Source organism: Lynx canadensis, chromosome C1, assembly GCF_007474595.2.
Source record: "Lynx canadensis isolate LIC74 chromosome C1, mLynCan4.pri.v2, whole genome shotgun sequence".
Taxonomy (NCBI): domain Eukaryota; kingdom Metazoa; phylum Chordata; class Mammalia; order Carnivora; family Felidae; genus Lynx; species Lynx canadensis.
The window spans coordinates 13,778,743-13,801,800 of NC_044310.1; the positions used below are offsets into that span (position 1 = coordinate 13,778,743).

Genomic DNA, 23,058 nt, shown 5'->3' on the forward strand with positions numbered 1-23,058 from the left:
GCCCGCGGCGCAGGAGGCGGAGCCGCGCGGTTCAGGGGCGGGGCGGGGTTTCGGGTCAGCTGACTTAGGCTGTGGAGACTCAACCCAGGAGCCGGAGCTGTGCTGTGGATCTTGGCGCGGTGAGGCAGGTTTGAGGCTGGGGGCAAGGATGAAGGCTGCGGGTCGGGACTCTGGGGCGTCTCTGCCACATTTTCCAATAACCTCCTCCAGCCCCTAGACCGTCTTGGGGCTTCTGCCCCCTCCTTCGGGTACGAGATCCTGGGACGAGGCTCTGATCCGGGATTAGGTGGCCCCTGGGGGGCATACGTTCCCCTCCTGAGCATGGCCTCTCAGACGAGCCTGTCCAGGGATTAGTATCTGAGTCCCCTGTTCACCTCCTGGTTCCGGCGGTCGGCCCCCGTCGTGTCCGACGGCTTTGTTTTCTCCAGGGCAGGCCATGGGAGGGGGCCTCGCGGCGATTGAGCCCTGACCCCAGCAGCTGCCCTGTCATTATCCGCGCCAAACAGGCGGCTCGCGCGGGGCTGAGTCACCAGGTGGCCACGGACCTGGAGGCCTTGGAGTGGGTGGTATCCACCAGCGGGGACGCCCCTCCCCTCCACAGACGCCGCGGTTCTGTTGGGAGCCCAGATTGCCTCCTCCCCTCATGCCTAGGACAAGTTTTCAAGTGTGTACATGGGGAGGCTGGGTTTGGAAGACTGGCGCGCGTCTTGTCCATTCAACACTTAAAGGCTGCTTTGCGCCAGGGACTTGCGGAGGGCGGTAGAGGAGCGGGGGACACGAGGCAACCAGTGCTTAGCCTGTACCAGGTACCATCCTCATTTCTTGGCCTGAATTATGTCATTTAATTCTGCAGTTTGTAATTCTGCAGTCTAGGAGGTGGATACCTAGGTTATCCGCGCCCCCCCCCCCCGCCCCCCATTGTATAGATTGGAACTCTGAGGCTCAGTCACTTGCCCCGGAGTTCTATACCTTGTAGGCATCAGGCAGGTCAGTTCTAGGGTGTTCTCTCCTCAGACCTAGGTCATCTGAACTCACGACTAGTTTCCTTCCTTCCCTCCTCCTTTTTCCTTTCTATATTCCTCTCTGTCTGTCTCCTCTTTCTTCCTCAGCACTTTCTGAACCTTTATTGTGCAGCTGGTGTTTCCAGCCCTGAGAGTCCGTCACAGCTAGGGTGAAGGGAGGGGTGTGGGCTTTAAGAGCAGGATTAGCTGAGGAATGTGCTAAGCATTCTTCAGGTATGTGAAGGAGGGGGGGGCGGTGGGGTGACAGGTGTCATCCAGCCAGCCTTTGCAAGACCTCTTTGAGATGACATGTTAGAACTCGGTCTCAGTGTCTCCTTTACCAGGCCCTCCAGGGGCAGAAGGACACTCCTCGGGGAAGAGACCACACGTGCGGAAGCCTGGAGGCCTGCAGCTTCCTTGGGAAGCTTCCTTGGGAAGCTTCCATGGGAAGCATCTCCGTGATTCAGCTTGGGATCCGAGAGAGGAACTTGGTATGGCAGGTGATGCCTTCTCCAGCACAGCCTTTCTCAGAGTATGGCCGTGTGCACCAGAATCAGATGGGGTTGCCCTTCTTTTTTTTTTTTTTTTTTTTTTTTTAAGATTTTAATTGTAGGTAATCTCTACACCCAGTGTGGGGCTTGAACTCACAACCCCAAGACCTAGAGTCACATGTTCTACCAACTGAGCCAGCCAGGCATCCCAAATCCCTTGTGTTTAAGGCTGCTTCTTGAACCCAAAGACCCTGATCTGAAGTCCAGAGACACTGTTCCTGAATTCTGGACACGTGCCCTCTGTGGTTCCAAGACACCCCTGCTGTGGTCCTTGTCAAACCTGTGGATGCAGCCAAACTTTGTTGGAACCCCGGACATCTGTTCTCACAGTGCTATTTGACCAAGAGGTGGGCCCCTTTCCAGAAGCCAGGCCTGGGGCCCAGGCTGGCTCTTTAGCTGGGTCAGAACCTATAGGTGACGGGCTGTACGCACAGCGGCCCCCAGGGGAAGGCCCTCTGGTCAGGATTCATGTGCGTCTTAGAGTGCCCTGAGTTGTACGCATGCCCTGTGCATGGATAGGAGACCACCCACCTAGTGCTCTGGGCCCTCTGAGCCAAGCTATGATTCTCAAGACACCCCCTTCCCTCACTGGGCATGTGCTCACCTTATTTCCTCCCTAACCTGGTGAAAAGGATGGGGGGGTGAGGGAGTGGCCTCAGGGTGGTTGAGCTATAGGGTTCTCATCCCTCAAGCAGTCACCAGCCTGACAGCCAGTCAGGCGCTGGGCTAAGAGCCTCAAATGTGCTTCATCTGCACCACAAACCCCAAGGAGTGAGTGTCATCATCCCCATTTTATAGAGAGGCTCAGACGGGTTCCTCACTTGGGCAGGGCCACCCGACCTTATCTGGAAAACGGAGACCCTCTCCACTACCTCGCAGGGAAGTTACGAGGGTGGCGATGTATTCATGTGATGGGCTGGATGGGCACACTCAGAATCTGTAAGAGGACGGTGGGGAGTCCAGTTGGGAGGTGGCTGGGGGACCAGAGGACTTGCTCTTGAGATGCCTTTAGCCCAGCAGAGATACAGTTCTTACCTGGATTGTCTGTAACCTGGGTGGCCTTGCAGGTGCTAGTGGCAAGACATCAGGTCAACAGCTCCCACGTGGGCTGTGCTGAAGGTCATCAAGGTGGGTTACCAGGATGCAGGTAGAGGCTATCAGCACCCTTTCTGGGCCCCGGAGGTACTGCAGAGAACCGGGCAGACAGTGACCTGGATGCCCTTACCCCCAGCTCAGGGCCTCTGCTCGTGGCCAGTCACAGTTGGGCTGAGAGTCTCAAACTTCCTGAGAAGAGAAGCTGACTTGCTTCCTTTCCCTCCCTGGTGCTCCCAGGGTGCTGCGATCTCAGCACTTCCAAGGGTCTGGCCAGGGTGACAGTCCATTTGGGTGCTGTGACAAAACACCAAAGACCAGGTGGCTTATAAACAATACACTTTGATTTCTTATGTGTTCTCGGGGCTCGGAAATCCAAGGTCAAGGCACCAGCAGATTTGGTGTCTGGTGAGGGTCCGCCCCCTGGCTCATAGGTGGCTGTCTTTTCGCTGTGTCCTTACGTGGCAGAAGGGGTGAGGGAGCTCCCTGGGGTCTCTTTTATAAGGACACTCGTCCCATTTATGAGGGCTTTGCTCTCCTGACCCAAGCACCTGCCAACGGCCCCATCTCCTAATGCCATCACACTGGGGGTTAGGTTTCAATGTACGAATTTGGGGAGCACACAAATGTTCACTCCGTAGCACAGGGCACTGCTTTATGAGGATTCTGGGCCTTCTGAGTAGGAACTGAAGGTGGCCGGAGACAGTCTCAGTCTGGTGAGGAAAGCCTCTGAGCACAGGAAGAGAAGAGGAAGCCTGCCTTCTGGCCGCTGGGGAGGTCGGGGCAGTTAGGCCAGGCCACAGGAGAGCTCGGCCACACCCAGGGACAGAAGCGCCCGAGGCAGCATCGGCAGGGTGGCTATGAGCTGGGGTGTGGTGGGCTCCCAGTCCCCGCTTTGACTCTGGCCTCTGCCGCTTCCTGGCTGGGTACGAGTCCCTTCCGTTCATGGAGTTGATATGAGGACAACATGAGTAAATGCCTGCAAGGTGCTTAGCACAAAGCTGGCAAAGAGCTTAGTAATCAAGGGCTGTGATGCGTCTCGCCTGGTAGACACGGCGCCATCTGGCTCCACTTTCTCTCCCTTCTCTTGGACTGTCGCGCAGACGGGGACTGCTTTAGTCACTGTGCAGGGTGCTCGGGCACCGGGAGGAGACTTTCCTGCCTGTTCCTGCACCAGCCACCTTCTGGCTTTGCTGGTGGTGAGAATGGGGAGGTGGTTCTGGACCCCTTGCCAGCGGGCGTCCCACACATGTTGCTCCTGGAGAATTCTGCGTGAGTGCCACGCTTGGGTCCCAGCCACCTGTGCAGCCTCTGGGCCCGCCTGGCCGTCATCCCCTGAGCGATGCTGGCAGATAGCCCTACTTTAAATGAGACGATGTGCTCAACGGGGCCTGCTCTCAGCCGACCCTCCTGGAGTAATTGACCAAACAGATTGGAAACAACGTAAATGTTCAAGAGTTCTGACAGAGGTGCCTCTGAGGGCTCAGTTCTCCGCACTGTAGGGACTCCTTTAACCCTGGTGACATCCGTGTGAGGGAGGTAGTGTTACCACCCCTTTTATAGATGAAGGTATTGAAGCACAGGGGGGCCGGGGCATCTACCCAAAGCTGCAGCACCGTCAAGTGGTAAAGCTGGGATGTCCCTGACTGCAGATCAGCGCTCTCCCTGCCCGTGTCATTGGCACGCGTGTGCTGTCCTCTTTCTGTCCTTGAGGCTGATTGTCCTCGGATTCAGAGGGGCTCGGTCTGTGCCAGGTGTTAAAACTGGGGATGGGCATAGCTGGGGGGGCCACAGGATGCAGACCTGCCAGACGACCCTCCCTCCATCCCACAGCGGCCATGGTCTGGAAGAAACTGGGCTCCGGCAACTTCTCCAGCTGCCCCAACGGCTCCCTCGAGTGGATATGGGACGTGTTTGGCGAATGCGCCCAGGACGGCTGGGACGAGGCCAGCGTGGGCCTGGGCTTGATCTCCATTCTCTGTTTTGCAGCATCCACCTTCCCGTGAGTACCGGCAGGGGCGCAGGGAGCAGGGCAGGGGTATGGGGTGGGGTGGGGCGATGGCTTCAGGCACTGCTTGGAGGGGGCCTCTCCAGATTCAAGGCCATGTGTGCTGCCTCCACTCCCACTCACTGACTTCCAGCCCGCCCCGGAGGGCCCTGCGCTGAACCCCACCCTAGGCTGACACACAGATGATAATAACAAGAATCAACACTTGCTGCTCTGTGTTGAGGGTCCAGTGTGTGTGTGGCTGACTTCTAAGCGCTTGATGTGTTTTTTACTTCATTTAATCCTCATAATAAGCCTGTGAAATAGGAACAGTTGCCGTGCCTACTTTATGAGGGAACGGAAACCCAGAGAGGCTAAGTAACTTGCTCTAGGTTGCACAGCTAGGAAGAGAGGAAGCAGAGGGGTGGGTGGGCTGAGATGCACCAAGCCCTTGTCCTGTGACAGTCTGGTGGTGGGCGGAGAAGCAGGGATTACCAAACAGCATGGCCACTGGCATGATTGGGGAAGAGGACACACTGTGACCTGGGAGAGTCACTTTGCTGCTCCGTACCTCAGCTTCCCCATCTGCAAAATGGGAATGTTGTTCCCTAACTGCCGGGGTTGCTGGCGTGAGGGAACGTACGCCTTGCTCGTTGCGTGCACAACCCCGTGGCTGGACAGAGCGTGTGCGGGTCAGGGACGTGGGGACAGGTGAGGTCAAAGAGGTCACCAAGGGCCCTGTAATGTGAGGCATTCTCCCCTGTTAGGAAACGTGCTCTTTATCCTGAGGGAGAAAGATAGGAGTTTAATCAGGAGCTCGGCATCTTTTAAAAATAGCTTTATGGAGAGATAATCCACATACCATATAATTAGCCTATTTACATGTATAATTCAGTGTTTTTCGTATAGCCACAGAGTTGTGTAACCATTGCCTTAATCAGTTTTAGGACATTTTCTTCGCCCTAAAAAGAAACCCCCAAAGCAGTGAGTCATTCCTCATTTCCCACTCCCAGGCCCTGGCAACCACGAGTCTACTTTCTGTTGCTATAAATCTGCCTACCCTGGACATTTCGTGTAAATGGAATCACAGAGTATGCGAAAGCCTGGCTTCTTTCCCTTAACATAACGTCTTCAAGGCTCATGCATGTTTGGCAGGTGTGAGGGCTTCATTCCTGTTTATGTCTGAATAATATTCCCATATGTGATATCCCACCTTTCATTCGTTCATCCATTGATGGGCATTTGGTCTGTTTCTACTTTTCGGCTATGCCAGTCAAGGCCACTGTGAGCATTCATGTGCACGTTTTTGTGGGTACATGTTTTCACTTCTCTTGGGTACGTGCCTAAGTAGCAAAATTGCTGGATCATATGGTAACTGTGTGTTTACTCTTTTAAGGATGTTTAAAAAACATTAAGTTCTGGTTTCATGACGTGGCCTGGCCCTAGCGATGTCATTTTGGGCCTGTGGTTTTTTCTTTCTCTCTCTCTTTTTTCTTTTAAGATTTTTTTTTTCATTTTTCTTTTTAATATTTATTTATTTTTGAGAGAGAGAGAAACAGCACAAACTGGGGAGGGACAGAGAGAGAGGAAGACACAGAATCTGAAGCAGGCTCCAAGCTCTGAGCTGTCAGCACAGAGCCAGACGTAGGGCTCGAACCCACCGACCGTGAGGTTATGACCTGAGCCAAAGTTGGATGCTTAGCCGACTGAGCCACCCAGGCGCCCCTTTTTCAAAGATTTTTATTTTAAGGGACGCTTGGGTGGCTCAGTCGGTCAAGCGTCTGACTCTTGATTTTGAGGTCGTGATCTCACAGTTTGTGAGTTTGAGCTCAGAGTCTGGCTCTGTGGTGATGGTGCAGAGCCTGCTTGGGATTCTGTCTTTCCTTCCTTCTGCCCCTCCCCCCCTTTGTGCTCACTCTCTCTCCCCCTTTCTCTCTCAAAATTAATAAACTTAAAAAAAAAAGATTTTTGTTTTTAAGTAATCTCTGTATGCAACGTGGGGCTCGAAGTCACAACGCTGAGATCAAGAATCACACGCTCCACTGACTGAGCCAGCCAGGCGCCCCCAGTGGTTTTCTTTTTAATAAGGAACCACCAGCTGTTTTCCAGAGAGGCTGCACCATTTTACATTCCCACCAGCCATGTGTGTGAGGTTCCAGGGTCTCCAAATCCCCATCAATGCGTATTTTCTTTGTTATCGTAGCCACCCTAATGGCTTTGCAGTGTTATCTCATTGTAGTTTTGATTTGTATCTGCCTGATGGCTAGTGATGTTAAGCGTAGCTTTTCTTGTGATTTTTGGCCATGTGTGTATCTTCTTTGGAAAAAGGTCTGTTCAGATCCTTTGCCCGTTTGTCAAGTGGATTATTTGTCTTTTTGTTGTTGAGTCGTAAGGGTTCTTTACATATCCTAGATACAGCAGCTTCATCTGACATATGATTTGCAAGTATTTTCTCCTGTTCCGTGGGTTCTCTGTTCACTTTCGCGATGGTGTCCTCTGAAGCACAGAAGTCCTAAATTTGGACAGTGTCCAGTTTATCTCTTTTTTCTTTTGTTGCTCGTGCTTTTGGTGTCCTATCTAAAAAAGCGTCGTAGCCTAACCCAAGTCACGGAGATTTGCCCTTATCGTAACTGGGGTGCAGGGGCACAAGAGCACCTAGCTTTGGGGGTCCCACACAGACCGGGTTCGGCCACTCACTGCTGACAGAATCTGAAGGCAGAGACACTGAGTGATGGTGAACCAAGAAAGGAATTTGTTTCCAAGAGGCCGATCCTGGGAAGACCATGGGCTTGCGTCTCAAGGACTGTCTCCGTAGTGCTGAAAATCCATCTGGATTTATATAAGGAAAATGTGGGACAGGGGTCAGTGGGGACGTGCTGGTGGGCAGTGAGGGTCAGGTCAGTCCTTGTCTTGGGGTCAATCATTCCGGGTCTTGCTGGCTCAGGGCCGTCCTTGTCGCCTGAGGGAGTAGTTTCGGTTCCCTTCCTGGGATGCTTTGCCCTCAGGGTCTTTTGCCTGCGTTGTGGGATGAGCTGGAAAGAAGAACTTAATCAATTAGAAAGTTTGAGGTCAAAATGGATGTAGGTGAAGCCCTCTTTCGTTATCGTTTCTTCTGAGAGTGTTATAGATTTACCTGATTCTGACACCAGCATCCCTGTGTATTTTTGCCCCACAGCACCAAGCATTTAACTCAGTTTAGGCCCTGTCTACTTTGGGACAGCATCAGATCCCACAGGTTAAGGGCTCAGTCCCACAGGATTGCCCCTCCCCCTTCAGAGGTCACTTGCAAGTCTAGGTTGTCACCTGTGCTTCTGGTAGGTGTAGACCAGCTCTAGATCAAACCTGCTTGGGTTTGATTAATTTGCCAGGGCGGCTCACAGAAGTCAGGAAAACATCTTACTCACTGGATCACCAGTTTATCACAAAAGGGTGTAATTCAGGAACAGCTACATGGAAGAGATGGAATTTCTAATTTCTCTCCCAGCGCGCCGCCCTCCCTGAATCTCTTACACGTTCACCAACCTGGAAGCTCTCTGAACCTACCTGTTCCATTTCTTGTACAGGCTTTGCTACACAGGCATGCTTGATTAAATCAGGGCCACTGGCGATTGACTTCATCTCCAGCCCCTGCCCCCTCCCCAGAGGTCACTGGATTGGGCCGGAAATTTCCAAGGGTTTAATCACATCATGGCAACCAGCCCTCCTCTTTGGAGGATCCAGAGGCTTCCCAAAACTTAACCTCGTGAACATAACAAAAGGCACCCTTATTGTTCTAATCGATTTGCAAATCGCAAGGTTTTTTGTTTTTTTTTTTAATTTTTTTTTTCAACGTTTATTTATTTTTGGGACAGAGAGAGACAGAGCATGAACGGGGGAGGGGCAGAGAAAGAGGGAGACACAGAATCGGAAACAGGCTCCAGGCTCTGAGCAGTCAGCACAGAGCCCGACGCGGGGCTCGAACTCACGGACCGCGAGATCTTGACCTGGCTGAAGTCGGACGCTTAACCAACTGCGCCACCCAGGCGCCCCGCAACTCGCAAGGTTTTTAGGAGCTCTCTGCCAGGGATGGGGTGAAGACCGAATCTAGATTTCTTATTATAAATCACAGTGTAACAAATTAGCTTTTAAATTTAGGTCTGTTAAGAAACAAAGTTCCACTGGGTAAAATTGAAGATCCAGTTGGTGCTATGAAGCCATTCATGAATTGGACAGCATCCCATCTAGCAAATAGATGCTCTAAGGAGTTTTATAAAATGGAAGATTATAAGAAGGAGAGTGGAGCAGGAAATTATTAGCAAGAAAGAAAGAAAGAAAGAAAGAAAGAAAGAAAGAAAGAAAAAGAGAGAGAGAGAAAGAAAGAAAGAAAAAGAAAGAAAGAAAGAAAGAAAGAAAGAAAGAAAGGAAGGAAGGAAGGAAGGAAGGAAGGATGGTATCAGGTAAATTCACTTTCCTGCAGGGGATCTTACTTAGTAGATTACCTCATCTTCTTTTGATGGGGGATGGAGAGGACAGATGACCTCACTGCTGCTGACCAGAAAATTCCTGACCAATTCAGACTACGTTTCTGGGTTGAAATGCAATTAGGTTACTTATTAAGCCCCTGTTTGGTGATTTGGCCTGAGTGACTCCATCCTGAGCCTGTGGTTTTCTTTTTGATGGGTTGTTGATACAGTTTGAGTGATGTTTTGTATATGGTGTGAGGTAGGCGTTCAGTCTTTCTTTTGCATGGAGATATCTAGTTGTCCCAGTACCATGTGTTTAAAAGACTATGATTCCCCCATTGAATTGTCCTAGTATACTGTCATGGGCTTGACATTTTTATTGAATTGGCTTATTCCAGGTGCCATTGTGGGTATATTGCAAGTCGTCAAAGCAGATGCCATCCTTGCCTTTCCAGAGCTTCTACTGTGGCTCCCTTTATTTATTTATTTATTTATTTATTTATTTATTTATTTTTAAGTTTATTTATTTTGAGGGAGAGAGAGCATACATACTGCCAGCAGGTGAGGGGCAGAGAGCAAGAGGGAGAGAGAGAATCCCAAGCAGGCTCTGAGCTGTCAGCACACAGCCCAACGTGGGGCTTGATCTTACAAACCGTGAGATCATGACCTGCTAGCTCCTTTTAAAAGGCAGTCTGGGAGGGGCGCCTGCATGGCTCAGTCAGTTAAGCATCAGACTCTTACTTTTGGCTCAGGTCATGATCTCACAGCTACAGAGATCAAGCCCTACGTCAGGCCCCATGCTGACAGCGTGGAGCCTGCTTAGGATTCTCTCCCTCTCTCTTCCCCTCCCCTGCTCTCTCTCTCTTTCAAAATAAATAAGTCAACATTAAAAAAAAAAAAAGGCAGTGTGGGAGTCACAGGGAAGAAGGGCTAGAGGGACAGGGAATAAGACTGGAGGCAGGGAGGCCAGCTTGGAGGCCATGTAAGCCATCCAACAAGCAGCGATATTAGCGGGAGTTGGAGAGGCCCTTCACAGGCTGACCGGACAGGTATGGGTGACTGATGGAGGCCGAGGGAGAGAGAGGCCTTGTTCCTGGCTGAGAGCTTCTCTAGAACTATCTGAGGAGCTGGCTGAGGCTTTTCCTGCCTGCCTGAGCCTGGCCGAGTAACCAGTGAGGGGGGTCAGAGGCCGGAGAGAGAGCCCCAGGTGACAGCAGGAAGGGCAGTCCCCTTTGTGCTCCTCTGTAGGACTCAGCCTTTCTTGAGTGCGGCAGAATCACTCCCCCTGAAATTTATGGAGTCTTGCCAAGACACATGTCCCAGAAGGGGCTTTAGGGGCCAGAGGATAGACCTTAATTAGGGCTTCCGTGGTGCCAGGCCTGTGCCGGACCCTATTCCTGCCTTCAGGAAGCTTGAGTCCGGGAGGGACGGGGATGTCCCGTGTTACAAGGGAGAAGTGGAGGACACTGGCGAGCTCGCCACAAGGAAGCCCTGGGGAGGAAGTGATAGTTCTCAAGCCATGAAACACAAAGAGGAAGAGGAGGGAGTGGGCCGGCCGGCTGCCAGGAACAGGCTGGAGAAAGGGAAATAGGTCCTGGTGGAGGGGCAGGGGCAGAGGAAGAGCCAGACCTGGGGTCCACGTGAGGACGCGCCCGGGAGGATGCGACTCCTCGCTGAGCAGCAGTGAAAGGCTCTGAATGATTTCAGGGTTTTAGAAAGATCCTTGAGAGGGAGGAAAGATTCGAGGAGGAACCAGGCATGGATAAGAGACACAGAGGTGGGTGGTTGGGCAGGGGGCGCTCGGACAGGAGGAGGAGAGGGAGAGATGGCCATGGGGAGAACCAGGCCATGCTCTCTGCTCAGTTTCTGATGTTGGTGATGGTGGGGGTGGGGGTGGGGTGAGGTACCACTTAGCCCCCTTTTATTTAAATACACACCAACGACTAAAGAGAAAATGTAAAGGCTTAATGGCAGTTGTGTAAAGGTTAAGGGTGACTGGAGCCTCAGGGTCTCAGCCCCTATGAGGAACGTGGCTACACAGACCTGCCCTGTGGGGGTTCTGTGAGGACTGGGTGAGTCCATACGCACAGAGGGCCCAGAATTCTCCTGTTACCTGTCATCGGCATTGAGCTCATGCTAAGACCAAGGGTCCAAAGAGAGGGCCTTTGGGAAAACCACCAGCGTATCAGAAGCCACTGGCCTAGTGACGGAGAGCTCTGGGGGTCCCAGCCCTGGCCCTCCCCATTGCCCTTTTTAAAAAAAAAATTTTAACGTTGATTTATTTTTGAGAGAGAGAGAGAGAGCTGGGGAGGGGCAGAGAGAGAGGAGACACAGAATCTGAAGCAGGCTCCAGGCTCTGAGCTGCCAGCTCAGAGCCTGACGCGGGTCCCGAACTCACGAACCGAGATCATGACCTGAGCCAAAGTCCGACGTTCAACCGACCGAGCCACCCAGGCACCCCTTCCTATTGCCCTTTGAAGGTAATGGGCTGTCGTCTGGTCCATCTTATCACCGGCTGCTCCTGGAGATCGTGCAGCCCCAGGCGTTGTGCTCCCGCCACCGTCCTTTGAACCCCCTTCCCCTCCTCAGAAGAAAGAATGCGGGGTCCCTGTGAAGCGGTCTCAGGGCCTGACACAGAACTTCAGCACCCTGTAAAAACTCCACGTTCCCACTGGGAGATGCCAGGGGGCCACGGAGGGGAATCTGAGTACCGCTGTGGGTGGTTCTGGAAAGAGGGACGCCCCACAGGGTTCCCGGGTGACTTCCTGTGCTTCTGCGGCCCCTGCTCCACTCTTCCCCTGAGTGTCGTCTCCTTCCTCTGCCACAGCCAGTACATCAAGGCCTGCAAGACAGGCAACATGGACCAGGCGCTGTCTCTGTGGTTCCTCCTGGGCTGGATCGGTGGAGACTCCTGCAACCTCATCGGCTCCTTCCTCGCCGACCAGCTGCCCCTGCAGGTGGGCCAGACCGCGGGCAGGTGGGCTGCACGAGGGTCCCCGCTCCAGCGTCCTGATCCATGGTTCCATCTGGCGAGGGCCCCACCCCGTAGAGAGTGCCTTCCGCCCTGCCGTGCGGCGTGACAAGGGGTCGGTCGGTGCCCTTGTCCGGGCCTCAGTTTCTCCATTTGCACACTGAGCACATCAAACCAGAGGATCGCTCTGGGGGCTGTGCTGTTAGGGTGTGGGGCCCCAGAGGAGGAACAGTTTCCCTTGGCAGGTCCGGGTGCCAGGAATCACAGGAATCCTCTGCCTTCCCCACCAGGACTGTAAAGTCTTTTTTTTTTTTTTTTTAAATGTTTATTTATTTTTGAGAGAGAGGGGCAGAGCATGAGTGGGGGAGGGACAGAGAGAGAGAGAGGGGTAGACACAGAATCCGAAGCAGGCTCCAGGCTCTGAGCTGTCAGCTCAGAGCCGGACGCGGGGCTCGAACCCACGAACCGCGAGATCATGACCTGAGCCGAAGTCGGACGCCCCACCGACTGAGCCACCCAGGCGCCCCAGGACTGTAAAGTCTTGATGGCTCCTGTACCAGCCAGACCAGAGCCCTCACTTAACCTCCCAGTCCCGTTCTGTGTCCTGCACGTTTTCTCCTTCTGCCTCCCTGATCTCTGCCGGGTAGAAACTGTGCTCCGCTCCTTCCCAGATAAGGAGACAGAAGGTCACAGAGGTGAAATGAATCGGCCGGGCCACCCGGCTGCTGACCGAGCACGGCTGTGCTGTCGGCACATGGTCCGCAGAGCCTGGGAGCCCTGTTTGTCTTGCAGACCTACACGGCGGTATATTACGTACTGGCGGACCTGCTGATGCTGTCACTGTACTTTCATTACAAATTTAAGAAACGCCCCTCGCTGTGTGAGTATGGGGTCCCTCTGGTCGGGCGTGTCGGGGGCAGCGGGAGAGCCGGCAGCCTGGGAGGAAGTGGGTTTCCCATTGCCCAGTGATAAACTCAGCGTAGGGCCTTATCTGCAGGTCTGAGCCCCAGCCGGCCACGATGGAGGCCGGAGGGTGATTGGCACATCCCGGCAGGACCGCAGGGACTTCCCTTCTCTTGAGCTCTCATTCAGCAAACGTGGCTTCAGCTGCTCCTCTGTGCCTGGCCCTGGGCTTGGAGCTGAGGAACCGAGGACAAGGACAGGTCCTCGCTGCCCTTGAGGATTGAGAAGGGGGAGGTCAGATGGAGGCACTTGGGGGTGGGGCTGTTTCGCTGGCATTTCCGTGTGGGGTAACCCCCTCCTGATCCTGCTGCCTTCGTCTCTCCCTTACCGCCCGAGGAGAAGGGTGCTATGATTACACCCGTTCTGTAGATGAGGAATTAAAGCTCAGAGAGGTTCGGTTACTTGCCCAGAGTCACACAGCCGCTGAAGGGCAAGGCCAGGACTCAAGTCCTGGTCTGTTTCCTGCCACTGATAACCTAACCGTGGCTTTCCACCTGCCTCCCGCCCAGTGTCTACCCCCATCAATTCTCTGCTCCTGTTCATTTTGGCAATGGTGTGTACCACCCCACTGCTGAGGAGTGCTGGCCCCGTGACTGCCCCGAGCGAAGTCTTCCGGGGGCGGACGCTTCTGTCAGTGGAGCCGGGCAGTAAGGTGAGGTGCGGGTCTGGTAGGGTGGGGTGTGGATTGGGGGCCGGCTCGTCGTCCCCAAGGACCCTGCCCTGCATGGCCGGGGGGGGGGGTGGGCACTGCCCTCTCCCAGGGGGCCTGGGGTCTCGCCCTGCACCTCTGGCCCCTGTTAGGCACTGAGCACCCCCTCCCTCCCAGCCCTTCACTCGGCAGGAAATCATCGGCTTCGTCATCGGCTCTGTCTCCAGCGTGCTGTACCTGCTCTCCCGGCTGCCTCAGATCCGCACTAACGTGAGCCTGGGGCAGGGGTGGGTGGACCCCCTGTGTTGAGGTGTGGAGTTTCGCAAAAGGTCTGGGTCCAAACTCACTGTTGGCTTGGGCAAGTGCATCCAGTTCCCGAAGCCTCAGTTTCTGCCTCTGGGGAGTGGGCATGGGCCGCCTACGGGCACGTGTGTCCCGTGTGTGTCTCAGGGAAGCAGGAGGTCACGCGAGGTCAGGGGCTAGGCCCAGAGTCCTGAGAGGAGAGGAGAGAGTGGCATATTGGGGCCAGGGGGGCTTGTGGGGCAGCGAGGGTCCATGGGGGGGCGGGGGAGCGGGCCATCGTGGGGCCGATGTCCCATGGGCCCGGAACGGGTGTAGGGGTGCGGGTCGTGGATACCGGGTGCACAGGGAGACGTCAGCTCAGAGCATGCACAGTGCGACAGGGACGTGTGGACAGGGACAACCCAGGGTGACAAGAGTCCTGTCTGCGGCCTCCGACCCCACCCCCTCCTCACCCCTAGTTCCTGAGGAAGTCGACCCAGGGGGTCTCCTATTCGCTGTTCGCGTTGGTGATGCTGGGGAACACGCTGTACGGGCTGAGCGTGCTGCTCAAGAACCCCGAGGTGGGTCAGAGTGAGGGCAGCTACCTGCTGCACCACCTGCCCTGGCTCGTGGGCAGCCTGGGCGTGCTGCTGCTGGACACCATAGTATCCTTCAGGGGCGGGGCGGAGGGCGGGGCGGAGGGCGGGGCGGAGGGCGTGGTGGGGCGGGGCGTGCTGCTGCTGGACCCCATCATATCCTTCAGGGGCGGGGCGGAGGGCGGGGCGGGGTGTGCTGCCGCGGGACACCGTCCTATCCTTCAGGGACTGGGCAGCGTGGGGCCGGCTTGGCAGCCTCCGCCTGCACACGGCTCCGCACCCACCCATCCAAGCACCCCGGGAGGCACCAGACCCGGCGGTGAGCAGGAACCGAACGGCCCTCGCCTGGGAAGCTTACAGCTCAGTGAGGGGGGCAGTTGGCATGCATGGAGTGATCAGAGTGTGGCGCCGGGGGCTGTCTTGGTTTAGAAGGTCAGCCAAGGCCACCACAGTGCCATTTAAACTGCCCCGAAGAGGTGCCTGGGTGGCTCAGTTAAGTGTCCGCTTCAGCTCAGGTCATGATCTCGAGGTTTGTGAGTTCAAGCCCCACATCGGGTGCTGTGCTGTCAGCACCAAGCCTGCTGGGGATCCTCTGTCCCGCCCCCACCACCCCAAGCCCGCTTGTCCTCTTCCTTTCTCTCAAAAATAAACATTAAAAAAAAAAAATTTAAACAGCCCCCCCCACCCCCGGGAGAAGAAGAAATCACACAGAGAGGCAAGGGAGGGGTGATCCAGACTCAGCTTGTGCAAAGGCCCTGAGGAGTAAGGGGGAAATCAGCCCATCCAGGCCAGAGGAGTGTAGGCTGGAACGTGGAGGCAGCCGTCCCTGAGAGCCTCGAAGGAGGGGCTGCAGCTCCAGACCTTGGCCTCTCAGAGTGAGGGTGACTGGGAAGGAAGAGGGAGCAGCTCCGGAGGGAGCCGGGTCACGTCCGTCCCAATCTCTGCTCCGTTTGGCCTTGACGTCGGCCCCTCCAGATTTCTATCCAGTTCCTGGTGTACAGGAACACGGCCACCTCCGCAGAGCGCCAGCCCCTGCTCCACAGTTGACAGGGACCCAGGCCGAGCCCAGGACAAACCGGGACCTCCAGATGCCACACCCAGGAAGGGACAGCTGTGGGCAGACACAGGGCTGCTGACCGTGGACTGGATCGTGGAGGAGGCTGGGGGTGCCTTGAGCTCCCCACCCACCTCTGAAATCTCTGGGCTGACTCCCGGGAGCCCCGACCGACTCTTCAGGGAGTGAGGAGTGAGAGGAGCACCAGGGCCAGTCCCCCACCCTCTTGGGACACACACCAGTGTCTGAGGCTTCTGTCCCTGGAAGCCTCGAGGAGGGCCTGCAGCCAAGACCTTGGCCTCCCAGAAGGCAGCTGGCGCCCACGAGCTCCCCTCCCTCCATCTGTCTGCGTGCCCCCCGGAGCGGGGCGCAGGTGCAGCCGGGTGCATCCGGGGCCATCCTGGTGACTCCGGAAGCCCAGTAAATGGTACCTCCCAGCGAGGCCTCTTTCTGTCCTCATTCCTGAGGTGCTGGGGTCTGGGTTGCTCTGGGTGACAGCGGTGGATGGTGATCCGGGCCCCAGCTGCCGGGTCTCAGGTGGGGGCCTAAAGGTCCGGATGTGGCAGAGCCGAGCAGGAGCAGATCGCCCAGCCTCCTGGGGACCTCTGGTTTTCTCACCTGCTTCTCATGGTGGGGACACAGCAGCGAGGACGATGCTCTGACAAGGTCCCGGCTCCTCTGTGCTCAGGAAGAAGCAGAATAGTTAGGTTCAGACCTTGGTTCTGCATCTTAAGCTTGTCTGCGCCTGTTACCTCATCTGTGAAGTGGGATGACGACATTACCATTTTGTATTTCCTTCCAGGATGGCGTAATTAACGGAGGTTAGCCCCAAAGTCTGGCATGTAGTAAGAGCCTAATAAAGCTTAGCTTTGGTAATTTTCGGTTGGAGGAGAGGCACATCCCAGATCTCCCTGCAGGTCAGGGAGACCTTCCTGGAGGAGGCGACATGCAGAAAATGAGCAGGGGATAACGGGGAGAGGTGGGGAATGTTGCAGGGAGCAGGAAGGAGGTGAAAGAACAATGGGGAGGGAGGCGAGGAGGGCAGGGCCCAGCCGTGAGCTCTGGGTCTGGACCCCAACCTCAGTTTGTCTCCCAGATCCCATTCTGAGGCCTCCTTCTTACTGGCCATGACCCTGTGGGTGCCTGAGGGCCCGTCAGGGAGAGAATCTAGGTCTCAGCCTCTCCGAATCTCCTCTTCCTGCCCCGGGGACAGAAAGGAGTCCGGCAGTGGCGCCCACCGCCTCTGTCGAGAGGGACTGCCACTGCCCCAATTTGTTGTGACATGTATTTGCCGAGTGCTGCCTCCACTGGCCATACTGTGTGGGGTGTCAGGGACGGGGGTGAACCAGCTCTGGTCCTCGCCATGAAGGAGGGAAGACGGCTGCCGGGCCCTGGTGGTAATAAGGGCTTTGACCGGAAGGTACAAAGCGCCGGAAGAATGAGGAGACTCAACAGGAAAGGCTTCGTGGAGGAGAGGCCCTGGGGCTGAATCTTGAAGGCAGAGGAAAGTCGGGAAAGGGCTACAGCGTGTGCACAGGCCTGGCATTGAGCGTCTGGGCTGCTCCCAAGATGGGGCCGCTTACGAAGAGCCTTGAAAGCCAGACTGACCGTAGACAGGGTCGTGGGGACAGGGACAGGCAGCAGGTGGCCTGGGTGTGGCCAGGGGAGAGAAGGCAGGAATTGGGGTCTGGGGAGACCGCGAAGGGGCATCTCAGGCTCAGGTGGGCAGCGAGGGCAAGCAGGACCAGTCTCCCCCGGTCCTGTCCTGGGTCATACCTTTGGGGTCCTGTGTGTACCTGGCACGTGACTTGAGCGCTTCCTGTGTGCTGGGCTGGGCTGTGCCCTGTCGAGTGGGTGTAATTAGCATGGCCGTTTTACAGATGGAAGACAGACCTTGAGGGATCAGTCTTAAGGTCGAGCAGCTTTTTGAACCACATCATGTCCCTCTGCTGCAAGGGCCATCCCACACCTGGTGGGGGTTGGGGCCCTCCGAGTCCCCTCCCCGGACAGGGGTCCAGAGTGTTGGGCTGTGTGCAGTCCAGCTTTCCCTCGCTCTCAGGAGCAGCCCAGCCTTGCTGGGCTTAGGCTCCCTTCCCACTTCGAGCCTCTGGCCTTGTCCCAGCCAAAGGGGCCCCAGGCCCCAGCTGCCTCTGGCCTGGGCCTGGTTCAGGTGCCCTTTGCCAGCCAGCACCTGGCTCCACCCGGGGTCCTGACCTTGGTGCCAGTTACCGGGGGCGCATTCGGAATGGCAGTATGAGTCCCAAGTGTGGGCCTGAGTTAGAGCTGGGGGGCTAAGAGATGAAACCTCACAGCCCTGCCTCCAAGCCCTTGTGTGGTGCGGGTGACGTAATCTCTTCCTCGTGGGAAGCACCGAGTCTTTGGGGTGCTAGCTCTTGCTTTCCAGCACTGCCCAGTCTGCTCCGAGCCATGGTTGCTTCCTCTTCAGGAAGCCCCGGCCTGATGGATGTGCCCGGGGGAGTGCCCTGCCCTGTCTGATGGAGGACGTAGCTGTGGTGGTTATGAGAGATGGGCTTGTAGGCTCATGCCCCAGCGCCTGGCATGTGTAAGCGCCTGGTGGGTAAATGACGAGCTTCTCCGATGCCCAGGGCCTCCCCAGGCTCCTCCCGGAAAGCACAAGGGCCAGTCTGATGGACCCATTAGTTCCGCCACGCTGGCAGCCGTGCGTGCAGGTGGGTGGGGTCCCGGGGGGCGGTGCTCAGGTGGACTTCTCCACTGGGCACACACCTCTGTACCTTGTTGCAGGCAGGGGGTGGTGGGGCCCTCACCTCTAGGTGTGGCCTGAAGGGGTGAGCTCTCCCACTTTGGACCCTTCCTCCCGCCTGATTCAGCCGAGTTCTGCCTTTAGGTTTCGGGCCCAGGCTCGGCCAAGAAAGCGGCATCCCACACATCAGTTGTCCTTGTCTGGGAGGGATTCTCCATCTGGACACTCACGGGGGCAGGAGGCTGGGCCGGTCACCCCCAAAGAGCCCGGCCTGGGCGGTTCATATTTTAACTATTGAAGGAGATGCCGTGTATGCAAATGCCTTGCCACAGTGCCTGGCCTCGGTGTCCCCCCAAATCCTGGGGGGCAGGAAGCTGCCTAGCAGGCAGGTGGCAATCTCCAACAAGGCAGAAGGAAGGGCCCAGCATGCCTGTCCTCAGCATGAGGCCCCAGGTCTTCCCAGCCCGGGGTTCCCCTTGGTCATTTAGGGAAACTGGGATTTTTCTTTTTTTTTTTTAAAGTAGGCTTCACGTCCAGTGTGGAGCCCTACTCGGGGCTTGAACTCATGACCCCGAGATTAAGACCAGAGCTGAGATCAAGAGTTGGCACCCAGGCGCCACAAACCTGGGATGTTTTAAGCCATAGCTTAGGTATGGCCCTCAGTCCCCAAAGCTGAGAAAGGGGAGGAACGCACAGCTCACCCCTGCACAGCCAGCCAGGTGCTGAGGCTTAACTGTTCCATACGCATGCGCTATACCTGATGAGGTTAAAGGAAGTGGGGATTGATTGCCTTCTGCTGTGGGTTAACTCAGTGCACCCGAAAACTCAGCCCCCCAACCGTGTGACAGCCCTGAGGACACAGTCACCCACTGGGATCTCTGTGCCCAGCACATGTAAGTGCTCCATAAAGGTTATTTTTATTAATCACTTCCCAGGGCGCCCGGGTGGCTCAGTCGGTTAAGCGTCCGACTTCGGCTCAGGTCATGATCTTGCAGTTCGTGAGTTCGAGCCCATGCTGACAGCTCGGAGCCTGGAGCCTGCTTCAGATTCTGGGTCTCCCTCCCGCTCTGCCCCTCCCCCGCTCATGCTCTCTCTTATCAAAAATAAACAAACATTGGGGCGCCTGGGTGGCGCAGTCGGTTAAGCGTCCGACTTCAGCCAGGTCACGATCTCGCGGTCCGTGAGTTCGAGCCCCGCGTCGGGCTCTGGGCTGATGGCTCAGAGCCTGGAGCCTGTTTCCGATTCTGTGTCTCCCTCTCTCTCTGCCCCTCCCCCGTTCATGCTCTGTCTCTCTCTGTCCCCAAAAAAAAAAAAAAAAAGTTGAAAAAAAAAATAAACAAACATTAAAAAAAACCAAAAACACTTGCCCACCCCCAACACAGTGTGGGCAGACTGTGTATCCCACCATCGTATCCCCCTTCCACAGTAGGTGCTCAGTAAATGTTTCCATGAATGAGTGAAGTGAATGCCTTAAACACTGTCCCTCAAGAAGCCCTCAGTCTGGTGGAGACAGGCACGTAACCGCCAGTCACAGTACTGAATTTGTACACTCGAAATGGGGGAAGTGTATGGTGTATGAGTTCTATCTCAATAAAACTGCTTGAAAAAAGACCAAATTAGCTATTACTAAATTTGGGAAGTTATGGGTATGAGAATGAATACATTACATCTTGCAACATTTCTCCTCATTTATAACCATTACAAGGTAACCCAAATGCCTAATATTCACCAGGAACTGAACGATTGCATTCACTAGGCCGGTCAAAGACCTATACGTGTATGACAGTCTATTCATTCTAGGAAGCATTAGTTGAGCTTTTAAAGTCGAAAGCCACAGGGCACCTGGGTGGCTCAGTGGGGTAAGCATCGAATTCTTGATTTCGGCTCAGGTCATGATTTCACGCTTCGTGAGCTCGAGTCCCGTTGAGTCCGCCCCCCTGCTCGCTCGTGCGTGCGCTCTCACTCAAAATAAATAGACTTAAAAAAAAAAAAAAAGGAAAAACTTAAAAAAAAAAAATTAAAAATTTTGCAGATTTTTCTTTAGAGGCTTCATCACTGAGAGAACAGGAGAAAAAGATCCTCCAAAATGGGCAGGAGGGGCCGGCAGGCGGGGCGCGCGTCCCGGCCCCCTGCTTACCGTTAAGCGGGAGTAGACGGTGGCCCCTCGGGCCCGTGGTGGGGGTTCAGTGGCAGTGCCCTCCCCCGGGGGGCATTTCCTCCAGCCTCCTCGGGGTCTGCCGGGTTCCGGGAGCAGAGGCCCGCTGGCTAAGCGCTAAGCGCGCAACACGAGACGCTGGAGGCAGGCTGCGGGGAGCTCACAGGAGGGAAGGGAAAGGTGAGCCGGTGGCATCTCCAAAGAGCGAGGCCAAGCCGGCTCCAGAGCCTCAGGGACAGGACCCCTTCCCAGTGGGGATGACGCCGTCCTGACTCTTTGCTATCAGAGTCTCTCAAGGGAGAACTTCTTACCTGGCTCGGCATGGGTCGTGCAGGTGGGGGTGGCGGCCCCCCGTGACTGCAGGGCACCCAGGCTGCACGGAGGGGATGGCACCAAAGAGAAGAGGTGCCGAGGCCCAGTCCACACTGCCTGCTTCTCCCGTGGCGGCAGAGGGGTCCACACAGTGGCTGCTTAGTCCGTGACGAGAACGAAGGAGACGGTTCGGAGTCTTGGAATCTGGGGACCCAGGAGGACCCCAGCGAGGGCCGCGAGAGACTGACTTGTCAAGGTCACAGCAAGGGCGTGAAGGGACCCCGGAGACAGCCCTGCTTGCCCATCTGAGCTCTCACTGTCTCGAGGCCACCGCCCGTCCCTGGGGCCACTGAACAGGTGTGGGCTTCACCCGGGAGCCAGGGTGTGGGCCCTGCTGACTGGCCACGTGGCCGCCTGGTGTCAGCCGGGACAGCAGGGTCCGTCCGGAAGGGTTGTGAAACGTCCCGCTTACGGTGGGTATTTGCGGAGATGAAAGGGGGAGGAGCAGAGGGGACAGCGCAGGGAGGCCACACCCAGAGTGACAGAATGGCAAGGTGGGGGCCCCCCTCTTCCGGGGCGGGTGGGGCTCCGGGCTCCGCAAGGACCCCCCCCTTCTCGCCCACCGCGCGGCTCCAGCCCGTCTTCTGTCCGACTCGCCACCCCGGTGGGGGCCAGCCCTCACGGCCAAGGCCGCACGCGCTTGGAAAGCGAGGCCGGCGAGAAAGAACACGAGGCCAGTGCTGACTGCGTCCCAGTTTCTTTTTATTCATTTTTTTTGTTCTTTTTTTTTTTTTTTTTAAGTATGGAAGCTCAAGTATAAGATGTAGATTTTTTTTTTAAGCTTTACAAAAAAACAAAATAAAACAAAAACTCCTTTTGCATTCCATAAAAATTGACAGAAAAGCACCTGGCCAGAGCAGCCCGTCAGCAGGCCCCACCCCCGCACCCCCGCCACGTGGTCTCGTGGGACAGGGGCCAGTCTGTGCAGGACATCGCCGAGGGCCACCCGCTTTCTCCCAGAGCTGTCCCCTGTCCCCCCAAGCCCCAACCCCAAGCAACTCCCAAACACACGTGGACTCAGATTTCCAGTTTTTCTTCTCTCTTTCACACACCACAGTTAGTTCATAAAATTTTTTTGTTTTACATTTTTTACACCGATGTAACAAAAAGGTGGGAGGGAAGGGGAGGCAGACAGACTGTATTTTATGCCTATAAATGGGGGGAAGGAGGCAGACGGGGGGCCGGGGCAAACAAAAAACACACGGTCTCTGTGGAAATACGGAGAGTTTTGATGGCAAAACGTGGTGGGAAGGAGGCCTCAGAGACAGGAGGGTGTTTACTGGGCTTTATTCTCAGGGAGAGATGGTGATGCCGTTGTTCCGTGACCTGGGGGGGGAGGCGAGGGGCGAGGGAGGGGAGCAGAAGACGAGTTTTCTAAGAAAGGGGTCTAACGAGCGCATGGCGTGTCCAGTTAGCGTGGAGCAGGGCTTTAACACTGCTGCTTTCTCTTCAAGGCCTCCACCAGGTCGTTCTTAAGAGCTTCTTGCTTTGATTTGTCTGCGAAAGTCTGCACAGACCTGCCGGAGGGGAGAGAGTTGATCAGCCCGAGTGACGGGCAGGGGGCCGCCTCGAGCACGGCGCCCGAGGCCTGAGCCCTCGGCCCTTTGCCAGGCGGGCTTCCTTTGCAGGGGAAGCGTGCGGCCCGCCTGGACGGGCGCCCACCTCTGCGCCAGGCTGGGGGGCCCGGCCGGAGCCACCAGAACCCCAATCCACTTCAGGGCCCGAGGTCGGCCTGAACCAGAAGGTGGTTTCTGGGCTTCCAAGCACAAGGCAGCAAAGACCCTCTGTGCTTCTGACCAGCTGCGGACTCAGCCGGGGCGGGGGGCGGGGCACAGACTCTGGGTCGCAGGGACCCCGCTATCAAGCTTCCCCCTCACTGCACCCTTGCCGAGCAGAGGCAGCCCGCTGCCCACCCCCCAAGTGAGGGTGCAGAGGAACCCCACTCAGCGAACGTTTAAAACCCCTGGCCATCTGAGCAGATCGGGTTCACGTCCAGGGTGGCGCCGGAAGGGCAGGTGCTCTCAGCCGTCAGCGGTGAGCGTGGCCGAGAAAATCCCTCGGCCTGGACGTCAGGAGGCAGGACGGGACTGAGCTAAGAGGCCCCGGGTCCCTGCTGGCAAATCCTGATCTGTGGACACATGCTGACATGAGTGCCCCACGCGCCGGCGTGAACACTCCTCATTCGCCAAAGCGAACAGCCACTAACCCTCGCAGAGGCTGT

General features: G+C 56.0%; 2 protein-coding genes across 12 annotated transcripts in view; one reads left to right on the top strand and one right to left on the bottom strand.

Annotated features, from left to right (window-relative positions):
• The first annotated feature begins 42 nt into the window (after window positions 1–42).
• SLC66A1 (solute carrier family 66 member 1) lies at window positions 43–17,311 on the top strand. 7 transcript variants are annotated; one of them, XM_032594201.1, is made up of 10 exons: window positions 43–119; window positions 1,346–1,492; window positions 1,721–1,899; window positions 4,478–4,646; window positions 11,901–12,030; window positions 12,837–12,924; window positions 13,517–13,659; window positions 13,834–13,926; window positions 14,418–14,603; window positions 15,501–17,311. In XM_032594201.1, the coding sequence occupies exons 4-10, from the start codon at window positions 4,483–4,485 to the stop codon at window positions 15,579–15,581; spliced, it is 885 nt and encodes a 294-aa protein (XP_032450092.1). In that variant the 5' UTR covers window positions 43–119; window positions 1,346–1,492; window positions 1,721–1,899; window positions 4,478–4,482; the 3' UTR covers window positions 15,582–17,311. The 7 variants fall into 7 exon arrangements, with proteins under 7 accessions (XP_032450092.1, XP_030180527.1, XP_030180529.1 ...); XM_030324667.1 differs by lacking the exon at window positions 1,721–1,899 and having other exon boundaries at window positions 49–119; XM_030324666.1 differs by lacking the exon at window positions 43–119 and having other exon boundaries at window positions 154–1,492.
• Window positions 17,312–22,002: 4,691 nt separating this feature from the next.
• CAPZB (capping actin protein of muscle Z-line subunit beta) overlaps window positions 22,003–23,058 on the bottom strand; it is a 134,983-nt gene continuing 133,927 nt past the window's right edge. For 3 of the 5 annotated variants that reach the window (XM_032594202.1, XM_030326114.2, XM_030326112.1), the window contains one exon: window positions 22,003–22,354. In XM_032594202.1, the coding sequence (XP_032450093.1) occupies window positions 22,267–22,354 (88 nt within the window). In that variant the 3' untranslated portion in view covers window positions 22,003–22,266. The remainder of the gene's footprint in view (window positions 22,355–23,058) is intronic. The other 2 variants (XM_030326111.1, XM_030326113.1) reach the window with 1 other exon arrangement.

Coding starts and splice junctions, on each gene's coding strand:
- SLC66A1 (XM_032594201.1), top strand. CDS start 4,483: ATGGTCTGGAAGAAACTGGGCTCCGGCAACTTCTCCAGCTGCCCCAAC. Junction 12,031..12,836: donor CCGACCAGCTGCCCCTGCAG/GTGGGCCAGACC, acceptor TTTGTCTTGCAG/ACCTACACGGCGGTATATTA. Junction 12,925..13,516: donor TAAGAAACGCCCCTCGCTGT/GTGAGTATGGGG, acceptor CCTCCCGCCCAG/TGTCTACCCCCATCAATTCT.